Source organism: Canis lupus, chromosome 17 (genome assembly GCF_048164855.1).
Source record: "Canis lupus baileyi chromosome 17, mCanLup2.hap1, whole genome shotgun sequence".
NCBI lineage: Eukaryota > Metazoa > Chordata > Mammalia > Carnivora > Canidae > Canis > Canis lupus.
In genome coordinates this window covers 56,527,051-56,548,393 of record NC_132854.1, presented here as the reverse complement: position 1 = coordinate 56,548,393, position 21,343 = coordinate 56,527,051, and the positions used below count along the sequence as shown (strand labels likewise).

At 49.4% G+C, this 21,343-nt stretch overlaps 1 protein-coding gene and 1 long non-coding RNA gene across 5 annotated transcripts in view; both read left to right on the top strand.

Annotated features, from left to right (window-relative positions):
• Positions 1-3,699, top strand: part of RUBCNL (rubicon like autophagy enhancer) — a 37,286-nt gene extending 33,587 nt beyond the window's left edge. For all 4 annotated transcript variants that reach the window (XM_072783081.1, XM_072783079.1, XM_072783078.1 and 1 more), the window contains 3 exons: positions 574-727; positions 1,372-1,462; positions 2,732-3,699. In XM_072783081.1, the coding sequence (XP_072639182.1) occupies positions 574-727; positions 1,372-1,462; positions 2,732-2,844 (358 nt within the window). In that variant the 3' untranslated portion in view covers positions 2,845-3,699. The remainder of the gene's footprint in view (positions 1-573; positions 728-1,371; positions 1,463-2,731) is intronic.
• A 14,119-nt stretch (positions 3,700-17,818) lies between these two features.
• The window catches only part of LOC140608167 (uncharacterized), a 36,240-nt gene continuing 32,715 nt past the window's right edge, over positions 17,819-21,343 (top strand). Inside the window, exons 1-3 of the long non-coding RNA XR_012010191.1 lie at positions 17,819-18,029; positions 18,586-18,693; positions 19,743-19,835. This is a non-coding gene — a long non-coding RNA (uncharacterized lncRNA). The remainder of the gene's footprint in view (positions 18,030-18,585; positions 18,694-19,742; positions 19,836-21,343) is intronic.

Sequence of the window (21,343 nt, the reverse complement as noted above, 5' to 3'; positions counted from 1 at the left end):
TGGCTTTGATCTGCTCCCAGTTGGATGCTCAGGGCTGGACTCCTGGTTATGGGTGGGGGGTCACACACCTGCCTACGGGCAGCTGGACAACAGTCAGCATGTAGATGGACTTGAAATTTAGCCAGAATGGAGAATCAAGTAGTTTTCTCCTCCTCCTCCTCCTCCTCCTCCTCCTCCTCCTCCTCCTCCTCCTTCTTCTTCTTCTTCTTTCTTCTTCTTCCTTTTTTTTTAATCTCAGTACATGTTTTTCAGACTTGAAGCACAAATTCGCAGGTGTCTTTTGCTCAGTGTAACATGGGCAGGCTGCAAGGGGTTTGTTTTTCTGCTGGTTCAGCTTTCTGAAATCCGCTTTTATGGAATTTTAAGATCCTGGCTTTCCAGGATCTTTGACATACTTGCAAAATGTAAGATGACGAGTTAAGGTTAACTGGCCCTTGGACTTCTTTTAGTTTTAGTTTTTTTGTTTTTTAATTGAGTTCCAAAACATTAAGTGCGAGTGCCTGCTAACCCCTCTTGTCTCCCGGCCTCCGTGCGGGTGGGTGTCTGAATTGCTCTTTGTTTCCCCCCTGGCAGCGCAGTAAAGGCATTTGAGCAGGTGCCGAGGCACTTGACCGACGATCTCCACCTGTTCTCTCTGGAGGACCTGGTCAGGGTCAAGAAGAGGCTGCTGGTGCCCTTGCTCAAGGACATTCTCAAAGCTTCCCTTGCACATGTGGCCAGCTGTGAGGTAAGGGCTCACCTGGGACTGCTGTGTCCCCAAGCTATCCTTGACCCATCGGGACCTATGATGGGTGTTCTGGCCTTTACCTCACTTAACCCCCACCAGCCTTGAGTACAGTATTTTCAGATGAGAGAAACGAGGTTCAGAGCTGTTCAGGAACAGCCGAGATCACCGTGCTGGCAAGTGGCAGGGCCAGGATGCAAGCCTGGGCCCAGTGACCTCTTCGTCTTGGGGGCCAAAGCCCTGCATGGGGCCTCCCTGGACCCCCGTCTGCCCTGCTGTGCCACGTACAGCCATGGGGACTCACAATCCAGTGGCACAGGAATTCTGTGTCTGCGTGAACGTAGGAACGGTGGCACAACCATCAGAAACAAAAGTAGATCATTAAAAAGCACGCGTGCAAAATTAAGATCTTTCCCTGGTGCCTCCAACTCGCAGGCTGTGAAATGTCTCCACGCAGAACCAGTGCACATGTGCCGTTTGAATCTACTTGCTACCTTAGAGTATGATGTAGCTTCCCATTTCTTCCAGAAGCTGGGGTTACAGACGCTTAAACAGGGACGTTTATAAGGTTCTGTACAAGTAGTAACGGGGCTCCTCCATCAGAAGGCCAAATGGGGGCCTTAACTTTTTGGCACCTTCCCTTACAGCTGTGTCAAGGAAAGGGCTTCATCTGCGAATTTTGCCAGAGTACAGCCGTCATCTTCCCATTTCAGACCGAAACGTGTAGACGATGTGCAGGTATCTTAAAAACTTCCTAACATGCGCTTAATAATAGCTTAACAACCGAGAGACAGAATTAACTTAACGGCAACTCAATACTTTAAGCACAACAACGTTGTTTAAAGCATCGTGGTGCTGGCATGGGCCTGGATGTTGGATGGGTGCGGGGGGGTGGGGGTGCGGAGGATCTGGGTGGGGCAGGGGCCGAGGGTGAGGACTCCCCGTGTAGGGTTCGGGGAGAGGGGTGGTTGCTCCTCGGCCCACGCCCAAGCTCTCTTACACCAGCACAGCCACGGCCCAGTTTTACAATCAGATCACAGTCAGATCACAATCCATCACAATCGATCACAATCGATCGCAATCATGCCTGAAGCCTGGGCACCAGCTCTGGCTTCTTCTGCGTGACAGTGGCAGTCGCCGAGTGGCTATGGAGACCATGGAGGCGGGAGGACCCAGCACAGTTACTGTCTGGCTCTTTCCAGGAGAGCGTGGCAGCCTTGTTTGGATGTGTCCACGCTCGAAGCAATCCTGTGATCCCTAAAGTGGCTCCTGGGGGCCATCTGATCCTGCCTGCAGCCTCAGCCTTGACAGGAGCCCTTCCTCCCCTTAGGCCACTCCCGCCGTCTCCCCTGACCCCTTAGGGGGCATCCAGCACAGGCTCCCCAGCAGACAAGCTCCGGCCCGGATTTGCACGAAGCTCCCAGGGGGGGGGGGGGGGGGGCTGTTCTCAGGCCAGTACCTGTTGGGGCGGGGGAGGTCAGCAGGCCTCGGCAGAGGGAAGAGTCCAGCTGTGGGTGGCAGCCGAGAAGGCTCAGCAATTCCCACGGGGTGCTCTGGAGCTGGAGCAGCTCGGCCTTCAGCGTTGTCACATCGTGGGGACAGGGCCCAGCCACATCCTTAAACCCAGTGTTGCTTGGTCACCAGATCCCGGCCAGAGGGAAAATGACCTTGAGATGACCTGGAAAGGGGGGAGGCAGGTCTCTCCAGTTAGGGCCATTTCCAGGGAGGGCCGCCTCCTGTGGGGTCGGCCACCAACACCCTGGGGCAGTCCCGGGTTGGGGGGGGGGTTGCACTTCGTCCCCAGGACATCAGGCCCTCTCAGCCTCCTATTCGTGACCTACTGGGGGCTTTAGAATCCCTCCGTGTGGAGCTGCCTCATTTCTAGTTGGATGACTCTGCTTTCTGGCTTCGGACCACCTGTCTCCCCGGGATGGGGATGAGCACCTGTAGTAGGTGGGAAAGCAAGGTAGCCCTTCGCTGACGCCTTCCCCCCTCCCCCGCTCGTAGGGTGCAGAGCTTGCTTTCACAAGCAGTGCTTCCAGTCCTCCGAGTGCCCCCGGTGTGCCAGGATCACAGCCAGGAGAAGACTTCTGGAAAGTTTACCCTCTGCAGCAACATGAGCCCCTGACCACGGTGGAAAAGACTGTTCAACATGCCTTATAACACCGATTTGTGTCGATTATTGACAATCGTGTTTCAGATTTTGAGTATTGTATATTAAGAAAAAATGGTGGCCAATCTTTTTTATTATATATATATATATATATTTAATGTGTTACAAAGAATGCACATTTTTTTGTTATTAAGCATAGGTTTGTTACTGGTGGTCTTGTTTACAAACGTTCAGTGTTTTTGCTGCTACTGTTTTTTTCTTAAGAATTTTTTTTTGATACTTCTTAAAATTGCCTTTGAATGGTTGCATTCAGCTGATACTGGAGCTATTTTTTTATGAATTGTTAACTGACAAGGCAAATTACTCAGTTTGTCTTTCTACAAAGCTAGTTTTAAACGAATTGGTACTTTCAATGAACAAAAATGCGAACAATGATCTGTTTACTCCGGGGTTCTTTTCCCCCCCGACTTAAATGCCACTTTGTAATTGCATCCGTGTTTTAGATCATACTTATTCCGGGGTTGGCACAGGGAGTCCCTGTTCCCTCTGCATCTATGTCCAGATGAGTGTGAGCTGCTTAGCGGGGCTGCAGCTGCCGTTCGAAGGTGTCGCCCCTGCGGGCCACTCTCAGGCACACACCGACCCTGTACTTGTCCTCTCCCTTCCACACACTAAATCAAGGGCTGCATGGCTGAGTCGAACCTCATCCCTGCCCTTTAGGATTTTGTCTCGTGGATATAAAACTGAACATAAGGTATTGACAAACTTAAACTGTGGGAAAGTCCCGTCATTGAGCAATGTGATTTTAGTAATGACAATAAAATCATGGACCTCAATTAAAAAGGTGAGGTAAATCGCTAAACCATTATGCATTTATTTTTCCTAATATTTCTTTTATCTAGATGATTTCTTGAGGCATGTTGGTCTGTTTTGTTGTTGTTTTTCCTTCTACCTCCTGTATACTTTCTCCTACTTGAGAAGGATCCCGGGCCCACGTCCTTTCCCAGCACATCTTCCACCTGGAGCACGGGGGTCGCACACCCCAGGACTCACATGCCCCAACTAAACCTATTCCAAGTGAACTTCTCAAACAGTAGGGGCGGACGATAGAGTAGGACCTGTCCTTCCCTAACCCCATCTAGTTGTGTACAGGTGCTTGTGTGTGTGTGTGTGTGTGTGTGTATTTTATTCAGGGGTTAATATCGAGCACATGAAAGAGATGGATATGTCCTACTAATCTGGTATCTACTCTTTCCGTCACTTGGTTTCCCATCCCAGATGCATCCAGAGCTATGCTCCCATTCATGATTTAACCCGGTCTCTTTTAAATAAAAATTTAGGTCCATGGGATAAGATAACTGAGATCAAATTTAAAGCAGTGTTTTATTCTTACCCGTCACTTGTATTCCTTCTTAGGAGTCCAGAATCAAGTGGCACGTCGATATGCCTTATAACACCTCTGGGAGGTTCATTTTTTTTTTTTTTTTTTTTTTACGATAGTCACACACAGAGAGAGAGAGGCAGAGACATAGGCAGAGGGAGAAGCAGGCTCCATGCACCGGGAGCCCGATGTGGGATTCGATCCCAGGTCTCCAGGATCGCGCCCTGGGCCAAAGGCAGGCGCTAAACCGCTGCGCCACCCAGGGACCCCTCTGGGAGGTTCATGTCAGCATCTTCATTTCACAAGTGAGACAATAGTCTGAGAGAAGAGAAATAACCTAAGTTCCCACAGGCCGTGCATGGGAGAGCTGGAGTTGGCATTCAAGGCTGCCTGCCTCCAAAGCCCGTGTTCCTGGTCCCTACCCGTGTGATATCTTTTTGAGGTGATACAAGCAGAACCAATTCTAGCTGGTAAGTGCTGGTCATACTTTTGCAGTATTGGGCCGAATGCCTTCTCCCTCATTCTCTTGCATCGGCTTGAGGAAGTTTCTGTGGCTTAGGTACTGTTTGAAGGGCTCCGTGTCCAGGCTGCTGTGTTTGCAAGACACTGGTACATGTGTGTGTGTGTGTGTGTGTGTGTGTGAGAGAGAGAGAGAGGTACATCTTTAATGTTGAGGAAGGAAGAGTGCGCAGCAGCTGCCAGGAAGTGATGCTTTTGACTTTTCGTTTTGAGGAAGAATGAGGCAATATAAATAGCCATTCTATAGGTTTGGCTGAGATGCGGTTCCTCCCCACTGTGGTGGTAGTTGCTTCTTCCCAGTGAGGTGCCCGTGAGAGCCCAGAAGCGGCTTCAGCTCATGTGCAGCACCCTGTGGGGACGTGATTATTTTTGACATATGTTGCTCTTTAATGGGTCTTATTCACTGTCCTGGTTTTTCTGTGCAACTCTGCTGGCTGCTGGAAAGAAGATGAAGACTTGGTCTTTCTCATCAGATTCTCACCCGCCATGAGGCATCCAGTTGCAGTACTATGATCACAATGACTAATTTTTCCTATACACTGTTCACTTGGAAAGTTCTAGTAATGTGTCCTTTACAGTCATGATTCTCAGTTGCAGGTAGGGACTGACAGCAGGAGACATGGAGCGAAGAAGGATGAGGCATCTCAGAGACGTTCTAGTGGGTTGACTGGGGTGAGAATTATTGGATCCATTCCCAGATCTGCCACTTTCTATTTGTGTGAGTCTGGGCAAGCTACTTAAATGCTCTGTGCCTCTGTTTGCAAAATGGGGGAATAATAAATACAAGCTGTCAGTTTGGGATTAGACGTGAAAAATGAAGCACTCAGCAGAGGGCCTGGTACAAGTAATTTTTAAGTGGTAATAATTAGATCTAGACAAATTAAAAACTTATTTTCTGGGCACCTGGATGGCTCAGGGGTTGAGTGTCTGCCTTTGGCTCAGGTTGTGATCCCAGGGTCTGGGACCGGGTCCTACATCGGAACCTGCTTCTCCCTCTGTCTGTGTCTCTGCCTCTGTCTGTGTGTCTCTCATGAGTAACTAAATAAATCTTTTTTAAAAAACCTATTTTCTGTGTATCTTTGGGTAATTTACTCTGTGTCTCAGTTTAGTATGAGAGTTAGAACGATACCTGCTAGTGTGGCTTGATTTGGCACCTGCCCCACCACCACCAAAAAGAAATATTGAAGTTTTCGCTCCAGGTACCTATGAATATGACCTTATTTGGAAATAGGTCTTTGACGATGTAATTAAGATGAGGTCATATTGAAAAAAAAAAGATGAAGTCATATTGGATTGGGCGGATCCTCATCCAATGACTGGCGTTCTTATAATAAAAGGGAAATTTGGACAGAAATACAGACACAGAAATCACAGGGAGAATGCCATGGGAAGGAGACAGACACTGGGGCCTCATGTCTATATGCCCAGGAACAGTGAAGACTGCTGGCAAGCAGCAGACGCTAGAAGGGAGGTGCAGAGCAGGTTCTCCCTCCTAGCCTCAGGATGGAACCAACCTGGCCGACACCTTGACTTTGGATTTCTAACACCCAGAATTGGGAGACAATAAGTGTCTGTTGTTTTAACCCACTCGATTTGCAGTCATCTGTTGCCACAGCCCCGGGAAACCAAATGCTCCCACATTGGGGTTGTCAGGAGGGCTAAATGGTGAGTGATTGGCACAGTTCCTGGCATCCTCTGGTTCTGGGTCTCTCGCCTTCAGGAGTCAAGACCCAGAGAATGGACTCCAAACGGTAACAACAGCATAGAAACGACACCATCTATCGATCTGTGCGTGGGTGTACGGACGGAGATCCCCAAACACAGAGCAAGGGCGTCTGAGCACCACCTCCACCTCTTCTACTTCCACTCTCGAGGGTTGGAGAGAACCACCACCCTCAGGTGCAGGGAGGGGGAGGACAGCCACGAGCTTGGAGGGTGCTCGTTTGAATCATCATGAGGGTGGCTGGGGGAGTGGCTGTTACCTCACGTTAAAAAACAAGTGAATCCATCTTGATTTTCAGACTTCACAGAAATTGGAATATACCTTCAAACCAATCTTGGGTGAGGCGCTGATTGGGAGCACAAAAAAGGCCCCTCCTTTCCCTCATTGCCTACAGAGGGCTGGAGGGGGATTGGTGCTCACTGCCGGCCACACTCGGGTGTCTGTGTGTAACGGGCAACGGATTCTGGTGGCCCTGCCCTCTCCCAGGTTCCTGTGGGAGGACCTCAGATGGGAAGAGAGACTGTCAAATAGCAGGTGTCGTGGTGTCACTTTTGTCGCCCTTTGCCGTAGGTGCTTAGAGCGTCAGTCTAGGAGAAGGTTCCAACTTCAGATCAAGTCTGAGGCATCACTGGGACATCCATCAGTCAGAGAAGATCCGTGTTGCTGAGGAGAAAGCTCCATTATGGAGACCATGAAGGAGATAAGGAGAATGTCTGTCCAAGTATGAACTGGAGGCTGAGGACACGCCAGGGAGTAACTGGGCGGTGTTGCCGCCCAGCCCCGTGGATCGGAAGCAGGGTGCAGGCTCACTGATCAAGGGGCCTATGGTCACCCCTGAGGTGAGGGGGATGGGGGGGGGCAGGGTGGCAGGTAGATTAAGTCTAACTCAGAGAGCAGGTTGAGTCAAAGCACTGTAGGAGCAGCAGGATCTATGTGGGACACCACAGTGCTTCTGGAAACTGGTCCTGGAGGCTCAGCCAGACTCCACAGGGAAGGGAGGGAGTCAAGAGGCTCCAGCAGAGGAAGAGCAGCCCAGGAGACCAAGCATCCGGCCCACCACAGGCTCCTCTGGGGAAGGACCAGTAGGCGGGCCTAGAATGGAGGGATTTGACCTAACGCGGAGGGATTTGGCTAGGGATGAAGCCAGAAAGGTTAGCAGGACTCAGAACATGTTGCCAGTGAGCATGATGGGCTTTGGATTCTAAGGGAGGCAGGGAAGCTTTGAAGGATTTTGAGAGCGAGCGAGCGAGAGAGAGAGAGGCTCACAATTCAACCTACGCATAGGCAGATAATGCTGGGTCCGGGCGAGGATGGGTGGGCAATTGCAGGCTGACCAACCGACCAGATGAGGCTCTGAACAAGGGCTGTCATGGAAGAAATGGGAGGGGAGAGATGCTGGAACAGGTGGGAGGGGAACGAGGTACTCGTCTCAGGCGTAAAGTTCAAGGGAACCTGAAAACTCAAGACTCGAGAGAAATCATGTTTTGGGCAATATTTTAAAAAAATAATGCCAAAAAATTCACCATGAACAAAATCTCAACATTTCTTTTTTATTTTTGTTTTATTTATTTATTTGAGAGTGAGATATAACAAGAGAGAGCACGAACAGGCTGGGACCCTGGGATCATGACCTGACCCGAAGGTGGATGCTTAACCTACTGAGCCACCCAGGCCCCTCAAAATATCAACATTTCAAATAAAGACAGGATCCTACCGTGGACTGGCTCACCTTGGCCTCAGGCATCTGCCCCAGATCCCAGCTCCGGGGAAGAACACAGGAGACACTGAACCATGGGCAATATGTTGAAAACTGAGGAGGTTGGGCAGGAAGTAGGAGGGGAAAGGGCACCAGAAACATTTGCAGAGCCCCTGCCAGAAAACAAATGGAGGCCCATGTGCCAGAGCATTAAATATGTAAAAATTACACAAGATTTATTTTATCCTCTTCCCGTGATGACCAGACCTTCATCAGGACCTGGGGGAGGCAGGTTTGAGTCCAGAACCTCAGACTCCTTGGTGTCATGCTCTGGATCACAAGGGCTCAGGGCTAGCCTCTGAGGCCTGACCTCTTTCTCTTCTTGTCTCTGGCTCCATCCCACAGGCCATCTTGGTTTTGGTCTTGGTCTTGGGGCAACACAGTTCACCTTCAAGACACTGGACCAAGGGCAAGGTCCTGATTGTCCTCCCCAAGTGGTCTGGGGCCACAGGGGAGGAAATGCTGAGGTTGCCCAGAGCACCATCTGGAGGGAGGGGCGGGGGCTGTATAGGAAGGCTTGTCCCCTGGGCCTTTGTTCCATCACCTGTGGGGAGGGACAGAGCCAGAGGAAGGCCACACAGCAGGGCCTCTGGTTTCCAGATCTAAATGCACAGTGACCTTGGGTAGGGGGTGCAGGAGGTAGGGATACAGCAAGATGAGGGTGAGAGGCAGCCCGGGGACAAAAGAAGCCTGGAGATGCAGGCAGAGGCCCGAAAAGTGCAGAGGAAAGTGCAGGATTTGTCTAAGCTCTACGGTTAATTTCTTGGTTCCTTAGACCTCTCGACAAGGGCGCTGCCCCTGAGGGTGGAAGCGGAAGAGGTGGCTTTTCTGTTTTACCCTGAGACTTTCCAGTTGTGTTTGCAGTCGACCTACCGTGGCATCCCTCACCAAAGCACTATTTTAGTGTCTAGTGAAGTGAAAAGGGCCATTTCTCGTTTCACACCAGTTGGGGAATTGTTTATTTAAAGACAGAGCTCGTTTTACGGAAGCATGCTTGGGAAGGATGTTGACAAATGAGACGATGTGATTCTCTACTTCACTCCCTTTTGGAGGTGACCTGAGAAGGCTCATGCTGGAGGATCCCTATATGCTGTGTTTGGCTGAGGTTGAACCCCCCCGAGACCTGGTGGCAGGCCTGAAGTCCCAGTTCCTCCCTACGAGTCTGCAAGGTTCTTTAAGCAAGAAGAGGAACCCGGGGTTCCAGCAGAGGGTGCTGTGTGGAGGTATTAGATCTCCAGACCTGGTGGCCAGGGTCAGGGGCCTGCCTGCATACTAGCTTTCCACTCACACAGTTCTCCGGCCACCACCCCAGGCAGAGGTAGAAAAGCTTCTAATTGTTCATTTGAGGAGCATCCCCTTTTGCCACTTCCCTACCCGTATTATTATTATTTTTTAGACTTTTATTTATTCATGAGAGACACAGGCAGAGGGAGAAGTAGGCTCCATGCAGGAAGCCCAATCCAGGACTCGATCCTAGGACCTCGGGATCACGCCCTGATCCCGGCTCAGACGCTCAACTGCTGAGCCACCCAGGCATCCCCTCCTACCCATATTACATCGATCTCATCCTCAGTCCCAACCACTTTAGCAAATTTCAACATTAAAAGCAAAATAACGGGGGATCCCTGGGTGGCTCAGCGGTTTAGCACCTGCCTTTGGCCCAGGGCGCGATCCTGGAGTCCCGGGATCGAGTCCCACATCGGGCTCCCAGCATGGAGCCTGCTTCTCCCTCTGCCTGTGTCTCTGCCTCTCTCTCTCTCTCTATGTCTATAATAAATAAATAAATAAATAAATAAATAAATAAATAAATCTTAAAAAAAAAAAAAAAGCAAAATAATGAAGCCATCCAGTAGGGTATATATTGACCAAGTACTATTGGCAGACACATAGAGACGCCCTTGGTGAAGGGCTTCACTGTAGATCTTTCCCCTGTGCTCTGCTTATTATGGATTCCACGGTGTCAAACAGAAGCGCATCGCCGTACCACTGAAGGTGGAAGGCCCTGGGGGACAGATTCTCTGTCCATAACCAACAGGAAATGGCTTACGAGCAGCCGGGAGACAATCTTTATTAAAGCGAGTTGATAGACAACGGCCTCCATCATCAGCCATGGGGCTGTACAGAAGCCAAGAAGAGAGGTGTGTCTACAGCCTGTGGCCCGCCCGCCAACATCAGGCTCCCCTCCTCATGGGCACACGGTGAAGCTACATGCTCTAGCCCACTTGCAGCTGGGTGAGCCAATGCGGGATGGAGATACAAGTGGGGGTGCAGCACGCTACTTCCAGTCTGGCCCTATACGTCCTGCTTGCCTTTCCCCTCTTTCAATCCTCTCTGACCATCTAGAAGCAAAGAGTTACACGAGGGAAAAAGCCCAAAACCCTGAGTGATTGTTGGAAGGAGACCTACTCCTAAGAATGGCATCTGCCGTGGACTTGGCGTGATTCAAAGAGAACTTCTATTTTGTTCGGTTACAGAGATTTGCTAGTAGTGCCTGTTACTGCAGCATAACGCGGCCTTTCCTGACTAACGTAGGCGGTCCCGATGCCCATGGTCAAGTGGATCAGCGGGAGGGGACAGGTTCGTCATACAGACGGCAGAAGCTATTCCACTGTTGGTCATCCGCTATCATCCAGTATCCCTCATATTAAAAAATAAATGAAAAAGCAGAGGGAAAGAAATTCTTTGACTTCACATTCATCTCCACCGTCACTTCTTTTTTTTTATTTTTTTAAAGATTTTTATTTATTTATGAGAGACAGAGGCAGACATATAGGCAGAGGGAGAAGCAGGCTGATGCGGGACTCGATCCCAGGACCCCGGGGTCACACCCTGAGCTGAAGGCAGATGCTCAACCGCTGAGTCACCCGAGTGTCCCTCCATTGTTCCCTCTATGTTCTTTTCGCAGCTTTTTTCAAAGAAGAATCTTTAATTTTTGTCTTTATTTCCTATACCTCTTCTTTTTCTTTTTTGCTTAATCCAACAGAGTTTCTATTTCAACTATTCCACTCAAACTGTCCAGGTCACTAATAATATCTTTGTTACCACGTACAATAGTCATGTCATTGCTTTCATCTTAGTCTGTCCCTTAGGAGGATCTGCCATGGTTGCCTGTGTATGTTTTCTTGAAAGCCATGATTATAATTTTATTTTAACAATATGTTAACTGCCCAAATGGAAAAACTAGACCAGAATGAGATTTACCATGTTTATTTAATGATGAATACCTCCATATAGTGAGATTGGAAAAAGCTCTTTTCAGGCAGCCCGGGTGGCTCAGCAGTTTAGCGCCGCCTTCAGCCCAGGGCATGATGCTGGAGACCCAGGATCGAGTCCCACATAGGGCTCCCTGCATGGAGCCTGCTTCTCCCTCTGCCTGTGACTCTGCCCCTCTCTCTCTCTCTATGAATAAATAAAATATTTTTTTTAAAAAAAATCTCTTTTCTAAGCTCTCCTGTCTAGAGGATGTATCATTTTGAAAATCACATCTGCACTACAACCATGTTTTTTTTTTTCCTAAGAGTTTGCTTTGCAAACTCTCATAACTTATCTTGGGAATGAGAAGGTGATTGGCCCATGAGCATGATGAAAATGCGAAGCAGAGGATTAAGTCAGGAAACCCACATTTGAAGGCTGGCTCAGATGCTTTCAGGTTGTGTCATGTTGACCAGAGCCTTTAATCTCTCCACGTCTTTTCTTCTTTATCTGGAAGGCGAGGTAGCACATCCACCTTGCAGGGTTGGTTTGAGCATCAAATAAGATAATATTAGCACAAGTGCTACAGAGCTAGGACTTAGAACACCTACTCTCCTCTGATGCGAAAGTTCAGAGAAAACCAGTGCTTGTGGTTTCTACTCTCAAAGCACATGTGAACTACTACTGGCTTTCTGTGAGCTAACGTGACATTTTGACCACTTCCTGGCCATCTTCCAGGATACACGTCACCGTCTTGGCCAGTCATCTATCCAGGGGGCTGCTCTTGGTGGCCGGAGTGAACTCAGAGAGTCACTTCCCAACCAACCCTCTTTCGTTGCCAAAGCCTAAATCGGCTAACATTGAAAAATGTTGGATGTCTACTTTTTGTACATCCGGGTCCTGGTAAGACGATGCTTAAAAATATGTCACTTTTCTCAACCTAGAGTTCAAGCCAGCAAGTCACTGGAAAGATTTGTTACTACAGAAATGATCATTAAGTAGCCTGTGATCACTGGTTTGTAAATGTAGGTCAGTGCGCCAGTCTCGCCCTGGGAAACAGGTGTGTTTTAGTACCTGCCGGAGGTGAATTAGTGATCATGCTCCAAACCCTCAGAGTGGACACTCTCATTCTTTTTTTTTTAATTTTTATTTATTTATGATAGTCACACACACAGAGAGAGAGAGGCAGAGACACAGGCAGAGGGAGAAGCAGGCTCCATGCAGGGAGCCCGACGTGGGATTCGATCCCGGGTCTCCAGGATCGCGCCCTGGGCCAAAGGCAGGCGCCAAACCGCTGCGCCACCCAGGGATCCCGGACACTCTCATTCTATACAATATTTTCTCCAACAAATTTCCACTTGGGAGAACCTTCTTTCCCAGAGCCAGATTTATGAAAAAGAAATACTTCCAATGCCTTGGGCATGCAACTTGGGTTTGGTTGCTTGCTAGATCTGTGGGCCATTAGCCAACCTCACCTGTAGAGGTCGTGATGGGTTATAATCGAGACCCTGTATGTGAAAGCATTTGCAGCCTGTAAAATGCCGCTCAAATGTTGTCTTTTATCAGACACCCCATACATGGTTAAGGACTTTCTCTAATGAAGACAGCAGGAAGGTGATCCACAATCCAAAGTGCCATTTTTCTGTAGCTTTTATGCCTGAGATCCATCTCTGACTTTTAGCCTGAGAGGAGAAACCAGAGGAGATCCGGAGGTGTCTCTTTTTATGAACGTGGATTATGGTAGCTGTGTGGGACCCGGGGTGTGGGTAACGGTAAGGACCACCATGTGTGTGCGTGGGGGGGCCCGGGAGGGGGGACAAGCCCAACTCACCCACTAATAGCTCTTCCCTCGGCCTTCTCAGCTAAATGAACTTCTTCTAATTGGTAATGTGCTCTCCCAATCCTGTGCCAACATCAGAGCCGGGGGCAGGTGAGGGCTCCACACAATAATTCTCCATGCTCGTGGCTTTGTTTCTGATCAACAGCATCAGAGCCTGTGCTGTCTGGTAAACAGAAGGAAATTAATATTTATCACTTACCTGTTATGTAGTAGAGACTGAGGCTTTATGTCTTAAAATAAGTGGCCAGAAAGTGTCCCTGGGGAGGTGACATTGATTCTAAGTTTTAAGTAACAGAGGAGACAGACTGCAGAGACTGGGGTCCAGAGCAACCTTTTGGCAGAAAGAATGGCAAATACAAAAGATCCAAGGGGGGCAAAGGAGCCTTTCTTGTGAAAAAAAAAAAAAAAAAAAGACAGAAGGTCGTGGTTGGAGGAACCCAGAGGTCAGAGCAGGCAGGAGCTAGATGAGGTGGGGCTGCCCAGGCCATGCTAAGAGTCTGCATTTGACCCTGGGGGACCTCCGGGGGTTGCATGAAGGGGAGTATGTGCTCTGCCCTCCATGAGGGTGATCACCTGGAGAAGAAAGTGTGTAGGGAAGGAAACAGTGGCAGGTGATTAGATGGAAGTGGCTCACTGTGCCCGGATGTCTGTGGTGGTGGTGGCGGTTGAGGGAAGTCAGTGGTCTGTTGGTTAAGCATCAACACCGCAATTAAGACCTTGAAATATGGGCACTTGGGTGGCTCAATGGTTGACCATCTATCTTTGGCTCAGGTCATGATCTCTGGGGTCCTGGGATCGAGTCCCACATCGGCCTCCCCGCAGGGAGCCTGCTTCTCCCTCTGCCTGTGTCTCGGCCTCTCTCTGTGTGTCTCTGGTGAATAAATAAATAAAATCTTTATAAAAAAAAAAGACCTTGAAATATGCTCTCATGGGAGGTGAACCAAAATTATGTCTTTAGCCATGATCACAATGAGGCACCAATTTAGCACATGAGGAGATAGATTAAGATTGAAATCTCTCCTTTATTTCTACAACTGTTAAATTGTTTAGGAAAGAGAGGGGGAAATCCTCCACTTCTACAGCAGATGGCAGCATCGCTTTGAGTTCCACACATGACGAGCCTCCCGCAAAGAAGCAGGCCCAGCAAGGCGACCAAAATCAGGTGTTTCCAGCTCACTTCGGTGTCCCCATGGGAAGAAAAGCACTTAATCAGTCTTTATCATTGTCTAGAAAATCACCCTTTAGAAAGATGGTTGACCAGATTCTGCTTTATATATGTCATTTTCCCAAAAGGGCAACACGTCACCTTTTGAAAAGGAAGAGTTGGTTTTTTCTGTCTTTCCAGTCATTACAGAGCGCGTTCTGAGACGGGGCTAGGTGGGGAAGACAAGGGAGAGGCCCAGAGTCAGGCTCCCATAAATCCCAAAGACACCGAGAGGACCCAGAATCAGGCTCCTACCCACCCTAAGGAAACAGAGATAAGACAGTGAAAATAATAATAATAATAATAATAATAATAATAATAATAATAATAAAAAATCTGGCTTCCTAGCTCCAAAATGTTAGGGAGTATCTTCCTTTAATGGTTACCAAGTAATCATAGAAACTCATCAGACCTTGAAGAAATAAGTCATTAAGGATGATATAAAAAAAAATAAGATGATATCGTAGTCCTGCTCAAACCAAGATGGCACGAGGATCTCAAGGCTTTGGGTTCCCTGGCTAGGTTCTCAATAAAAGGCCAGCCGAAAAGCCCTCAGTGGCAACCCTGTCGGGACTCCTCTCACTTCTCAGAGCTTTCTCTGCATCTTTGCTTACTAAACTCCTATGGCTTTACTCATTCTCCATTGTCCCTGAGATTCATCCTTCGACTCCAGGAGACAAGAACCCAGCTCTCCCGTGTCAGTGCTGTGCCCTGGGTGGTTCCCTGCCAAGTCCACGGTGTCTTTATCACCTTAACGGCAGGGCTCCCAGAGCTGTGTTTTCAGCCTTGTGGGGATGCGGGGCAGGGGTGGGGGTGGGGCGGGGGGCTCTGGGTCCAGGCCCCTTGGATTTCAAAGCTGGCTCCCATACTTACTAGTTCTGTGGCCTCGTGCAACTTATTTGATGCTCGTGTCTCAGTTTCCTCATCTGCAGACGGGCATCATAGCAGTGCTTGCCACGCGAGCTTGTGGACATGAACCTGGGGCAGGATGGCAGGGTTCTTGTCTCCCGAGTCGGAGAGCAGGTCTCACAGACACAACGGGGGGCGGGGGGGGGAGTGAACATCTACTAAGTGAAGGTGGGAGCGGCAAGGAAAGGAAAAGCTCTCTGGAGTGAGAGGGGTCCCCAGTGGGCTGCCACAGAGAGTTTTCAGGGCTGGCCTTTCATGGAGAACTTGACCAGGAAGCTGTGGCCTTGGGAGTCTTGTGCCATCTGGGTTTGAGCAGGGACTGGTGGCAATGGCCTTAATGACTTACTTCTTTGAGGTTTGCCCATTTTCTGTGATTACGGTGTAGACGCCAAAGAAACACACGAGGCCCAGCATGCAAGGCCGGGTGGTCTGGTCTAGTCCCTTATCTCTCCTTCACTCTATCTAAGCAGCTTCTGCCTACCAGGAATAGTTTTAGGGCCTGGTCAGGGGCCCCCATCGCTCCCTGACTATACCTTAACCCTTTCCTTACTCAAAATGAGTTATAAGGGCAAAGCATGAAGAGCAGCGCTGGCCCCGTGGCAAGCACAGTGGGTGGGACCGGCAGCTAGCGTTGTCCACACTGTGTGGGCACCTCCTGGGCAAGCACAGCTCTCTCTAGAGTACCATGTGGACCGGAAGCAACTGGCCATAGACTATCCCCCTAATCTTCCAAGGTTAGCATCTAGGTGGTTGAAACCCAAAGTTGCAGTGGACTGAGAAAGGCATAAAGTGTGTCCCTGCTTCTGGAATGATCTATACACTAGCCCATGGAGAGGAAGGGTAGGTACTAAGTTTATACCTCATCCAACCTCCCCCTCCTCTGGGTCCTCCTGACCTCAGAATTTGGCCTCTGCTTGAGGAGCACTCTAGAAAGCACAGCATTTGCTTTCTAAGACTCCATCGGATCCCCTATTATCTACGCACCTGATCCTGATTCCACATCACATCAGCCTCAGTAGATGGAACCTGCCCCCATTCCAAAGGTTCCTCGGAGGAAAAGGAGACACAGGATGTCAACTTTGGCCCTCAATACTACCATTGTTGGGGAGCCCATGAGGAAGGGGGACTTCAGGGGAATTCTTAAGGAAAAGGGATTCTTTCTGAACTTAGCCTCCCAGTGCTTTTGGTTGGAAAAGAGAAATTCATTGCAGTATGACCTTGACGGTGGGGTCAGTCATGAGCTGGTCTTTCTTTTGACGAGTGTCTGAGTCCCCGGGTCCACTAGCTGCATCAATAGGAGGAAAACACACGGCTAGAGGATTTGAGTATCTGTGAAACAGCGGCGGTGACCAAGGTAAGGGCTTCACTGACCTGCCTCTGGATCCCGCCCCCAACCCCCATTGTCAGAGTCACCCAGGAGGTGCTAGGATAGGCCCGAAGCCCCTGTGGAAAGGGCTCTTACAGGCATCACCCCCATGACCTAACTGACATGAGCAAGTCACCTCACCTCCCTGGGTCTTCATTTCCTCGCCTACAAGCCGAGCATCAATGAGCTAGAACGGTGTTTCCAGAAGTGAGTTCCCTGCAACATTAGTCCTTTGAGTCGCTCCATGAAGAAAAGAACTCTATGGCCTAAAACAAGGGTCACCAGGTGCGTTTTTGCCACTCACATTTGGCAACGTCTGGAGCCATTTTTGGTGGTCACAACGTGAGGAGAGGGCAGGGGTGCTCCTGGCATCTAGTGGGCAGAGGCGAGGGATGGGGCTAATCGTCCTGCCACCCACAAGAAAGGTCCCACAGCAAAGAGCCACCTGGCCCGATATGCTCTGACGTAGAGGAACTAAAGAGAAACTAAAGAGTTGGGGGTATACGTGACACATTCGATCACGTTCTTTCTCATTATTCTATCTCATTCTTTCTTTCACCCGAGCGTAGTAATGAAGGCAGGGAGCTGCGTCACCATAAATGTTCTTCAACTTGGTATTGGTCAAACTTGTTTGATCTTGGACCCCTGGGTCTCTGCACCCCCACCAACCTGCTCCCATAACCTTACACCCTTCTGCGGACCCGCCTCTAGAGTGGGCCACGCGGGGGGAGATGCTGGCTAGGGGATCCCTAAAGTAGTTTTCCATTTCTGACAACCTCTTAAAGTCATTTTCCTCTGATGGGACACGGTAGTGGTGAGTTCTGAAGACGCCTTGGAATCCCGCTGCCTGAGTTCAGGGCTTGGGTGGGAGCTGGGCGGCCTTGGACAAGGGATCTCTAAAATGGCAGAAGTAGCACGGCTCCCTCCATGGGGGTGCTGCAAGGGTGGAGGGGGTAAGCCTCGTGCGGCCTGCAGGTCGGCATCCAAGGCCCTGATCAAGGTCAACCCTTAATATTTAGGTGCTTGCCTCGTTGCTATTTTGATTTTGCAATTTCCTGACGACGTCATTTCCTGGCTCTGTGACGGGTCAGATCTGCTCACGAGAGGGCGCTGGCAACCCAGCCTAGGCCGAGAAGGTTCTTAGATCTCCTAGGAAGGCCAGGCCTCTTTGGGGGTATTCAGGTCTGATTTCTCAAGAGCCGCAGAACCGCAGATGGCAGGGCTGGAAGAGAGCCCGCGGATGATTTAATCCACTCTTTGGATTTTGCAATTCTCAGCCACGGGAGGTTAAAGGAGGAGCCGGTGAGTGGGACTCGGGAAACCGACCTAGTAGCAGGAAAACCAGCTTCGGGGATAGTCTCCGTGGTGCTAGGTGGCAGGACAGACAGTCTTATTTTTCTGGAAGCAGAGAAGCCATCCAATGGGTTAACAGCAATGCCGGGCTGAAAGGAAGGGAAACCACCAGTATGGCCATGGGCGGAGGGGGGACCATGTGCCCTTGGACCACCTGGGCATCTGGGAAGGGAGGGCTCCTGGGGCATAACTCCTCCACCTTTTGTTTTGTTTTGTTTCTGGAAGAAATCTGGGTCTCTAGTTTCCTGCACCTACATTGCTTAGTGGAGATAAAGAGAGTTTTGAAGGCTCCATATCAGGTTGGAGACCCCATGACAACAGCAACATGGAAGGTGTGGGTCTCAGGAGTGCAATGTCCTTGTAAGAGAGCCTGCAGGGGTGCGGAGCAGGAGATGCTCCCCCACTCTCTCCCACCCCTCCCCCCTCCTTTTCCTCTTTCTCTTTCTTGGCTTTCTCTTCCTGCTTCTTAGCTCTAACAGTAAACACCTTTGTGATTTTGCAATAGCTTCAAGAATTACGGAAGTTGCGAACACAGTGCAGAGCATACGCATTCGCCTCGGCCTAGCTTCCCCCAGGGTGGGCATCTCACCAGCACTTCTCTGGGCATATGTAGGTATGTGATTCCGAGACTTCTGTGAATAATGGCAGAAATGGTGCCCCTTTACCCCCAAGCATTTTGGTGGGCAGTTTCAAAATAAATAAATAAATAAATAAATAAATAAATAAATAAATAAATAAGGACATAGTCTTACATAATCAGAAGTCAGTAAGGAAAATCAGAAAATGAATATTGATATAATGGCCCCTGGAATAAATTTTGAAGAGTAAGAAAAAGCTTTGAGGTGAAGACTGAGGAGAAGTAATTCTGGAGGGAGGAAACAGCTCCCTTGCTTGGAGGTGAGAAAGTGTGTGGCCCTGGGGACCTGGTCAGCTGGCGTGGCCTCCGCCGAAGCCTGCGCACAGTGCAGTGGCTCATCTCCTGGCTCTGCTCGCCCCGTGCACTCCTCAGCCTGCTACCATTCCCCTTTGTCTTCCCTTCTCCCCTCCTCTCTGGAGGGTCCCCACTCAGCCCTCAGAACCCAGTGGATGTACTTCCTCTCTCCAGCTGCTGGATGGTGGTAAGGAACACAGGTGCGGAGTCCAGTGGGCCTGGGTTCAAATCCTGCCTCTAGCATGTTAGCAAGTGAATAATCTTGGGCAAATAGCTAACGTCTCTGAGACCCAGTGCCCTCCTTGCACAAATGAGAGGTGGTGGCTGGTGCCCCACTGCCTGTCACAGGCGTGGCAACTCTGGACAGTCTCCTCACTTCAAGACTGGCAGCCCGTCAAGTCCTTCCTGTGATTTCTGACTGTTTCTGGGCCTTAGTTCTCACGCTCTTCTCTCTTGCATATTGCCCCACCTATGCATGCTGCGTTAAATTCAGACATGGGGTTCAACTTCTTCCCCATTTTCAAAGAGGAATTCAACATACTCACCACTTTTGAGCTTAGTAAACTCCTTGAAGATTGGAGGGGCTGTGGGAAGATACCGCGTGGCCCACTGACTGGCCTTCTGCCCTCTTGGGGCCAGTGTGTCGGCCCCCTGGAACTCTGCTGCCACCCAGAGCCCGGGCATGCTCCCCCTTTGGTCCATTCATTAACCAAACTTTTCCCTTCCCACAGAAACTGAAGATTAGGACAAAAAGTTGGATCTCAAGGTAGCTGGTTTGGAGGTGGCAGGACAGGTGGCCCCGCGGTGGCCCTCACGGCTGCCTGGTAAGTGGCTTGTCAGATTAGTCCAGGTCCCACACCCCAGGGGCTGACCCACCCCCACCCTGCCTTCTACTTTCTCATCCCTTTTGACTACTCATTCTTAAGATCCTATGACATCATCATCACTGATTAAAGTGTCACCTCCAAAATATATTTTTTAAGGTTGACTTATTTGTTTGAGAGAGAGAGAGAGAGACAATGTGCACGCAGGGTGAGGGAGGGAGGGGCAGAGAGAGGTAAGGAGAATCCCAGGCGGACTCCAAAGTGAACGCAGAACCAGACGCAAGTCTCCATCGCATGATCCCAAAATCAAGACCTGAGCTGAAACCCAACTGACCGTGCCACCCAGGTGCCCCTCACCTCTGAAATCTTAACTTCAAAGCCTCCTGTTGTCTGAGCATCATCCCTTGACCCCCAGACCACTTACTCCACTGTGATGCTTAATTTTATGTGTGACTGGATCAAGGGATCCCCAGCTGTCTGGTTAAACATGATTTTTTTGGGGGGGTGGGGTGTATGTGAGGGTGTTTCCAGAAAAGATTAGCATTTGAATTGGTTGACTCAGTAAAGTAGATGGGCCTCCTGTGGTGGGTGGGCATTATTCAATCCGTTGAGGGCTTGAAGTGAACAAAAATATGGAGGAAGGAGGAACTCACAACCCCCCTTTCTTTCCTGCCTTGCTGTTTCAACCGGGACATCTCCTCTCATCTCCTCTTGCCCTTGAACTAGAATTTACATGATGGGGCCCCTGGTTCTCAGGTCTTCTGACTTGGGCCGAATTATACCACTGGTCTTCTTGGGTCTCCAGCTGGCAGATGGCAGGCCCTGGGACTTCTCAGCTCTCATAATCACGCGAACCACTTCTTCATGATAAATTTCTTTTATATCCTGTTGTCTGCATTTCTCTGGAAAACACTAATACTTCTGTTATCCTCACTCCAGCAATTCTTCAACATTATTGAATCCCTCACTATCTTGGCCCTTATTCTTCTCATCATCAGTCACCCCATATATTCAGTCCTCTGACCTCATCTTTCTCTACCTCGTCCCCATCGGCTGAGCTTCAGCCACACCGGCCTCCTCTCTCACATCCTGTAGAAAAATCTAGCCTTGGTGTTCATCGTTTCCTCTGCCTACAGTATCGCCCCACTTTTTGTGTTTTGTTTTTTAGCTAAAAGCAACTTGTGATGAATACATGCAATATTTATAAGATACATATCACGTTTAAAGAAAAACAACATACCTTATATTCATGTACCCACCAATCATCAGCCATTTAACTGTCAAACTTGTGAGCTCCTCCCTGATCCCAACCCACTCTGAGATAAATGCTAGCCTGAATTTTGTATCAAGCATCCTCTTGCTTTTCTTTATGGTTGGTTGGTTTGTATCTCTAAACAGGGTTTAGATTGCATGTTAATGAAATCATAGTATTTCTGCCACTTGCTTTTTTTTCACTCTGTTCTATGTTCCTGAGGTTCATCATGATGTTGAATGAGGGTGTAATGCAT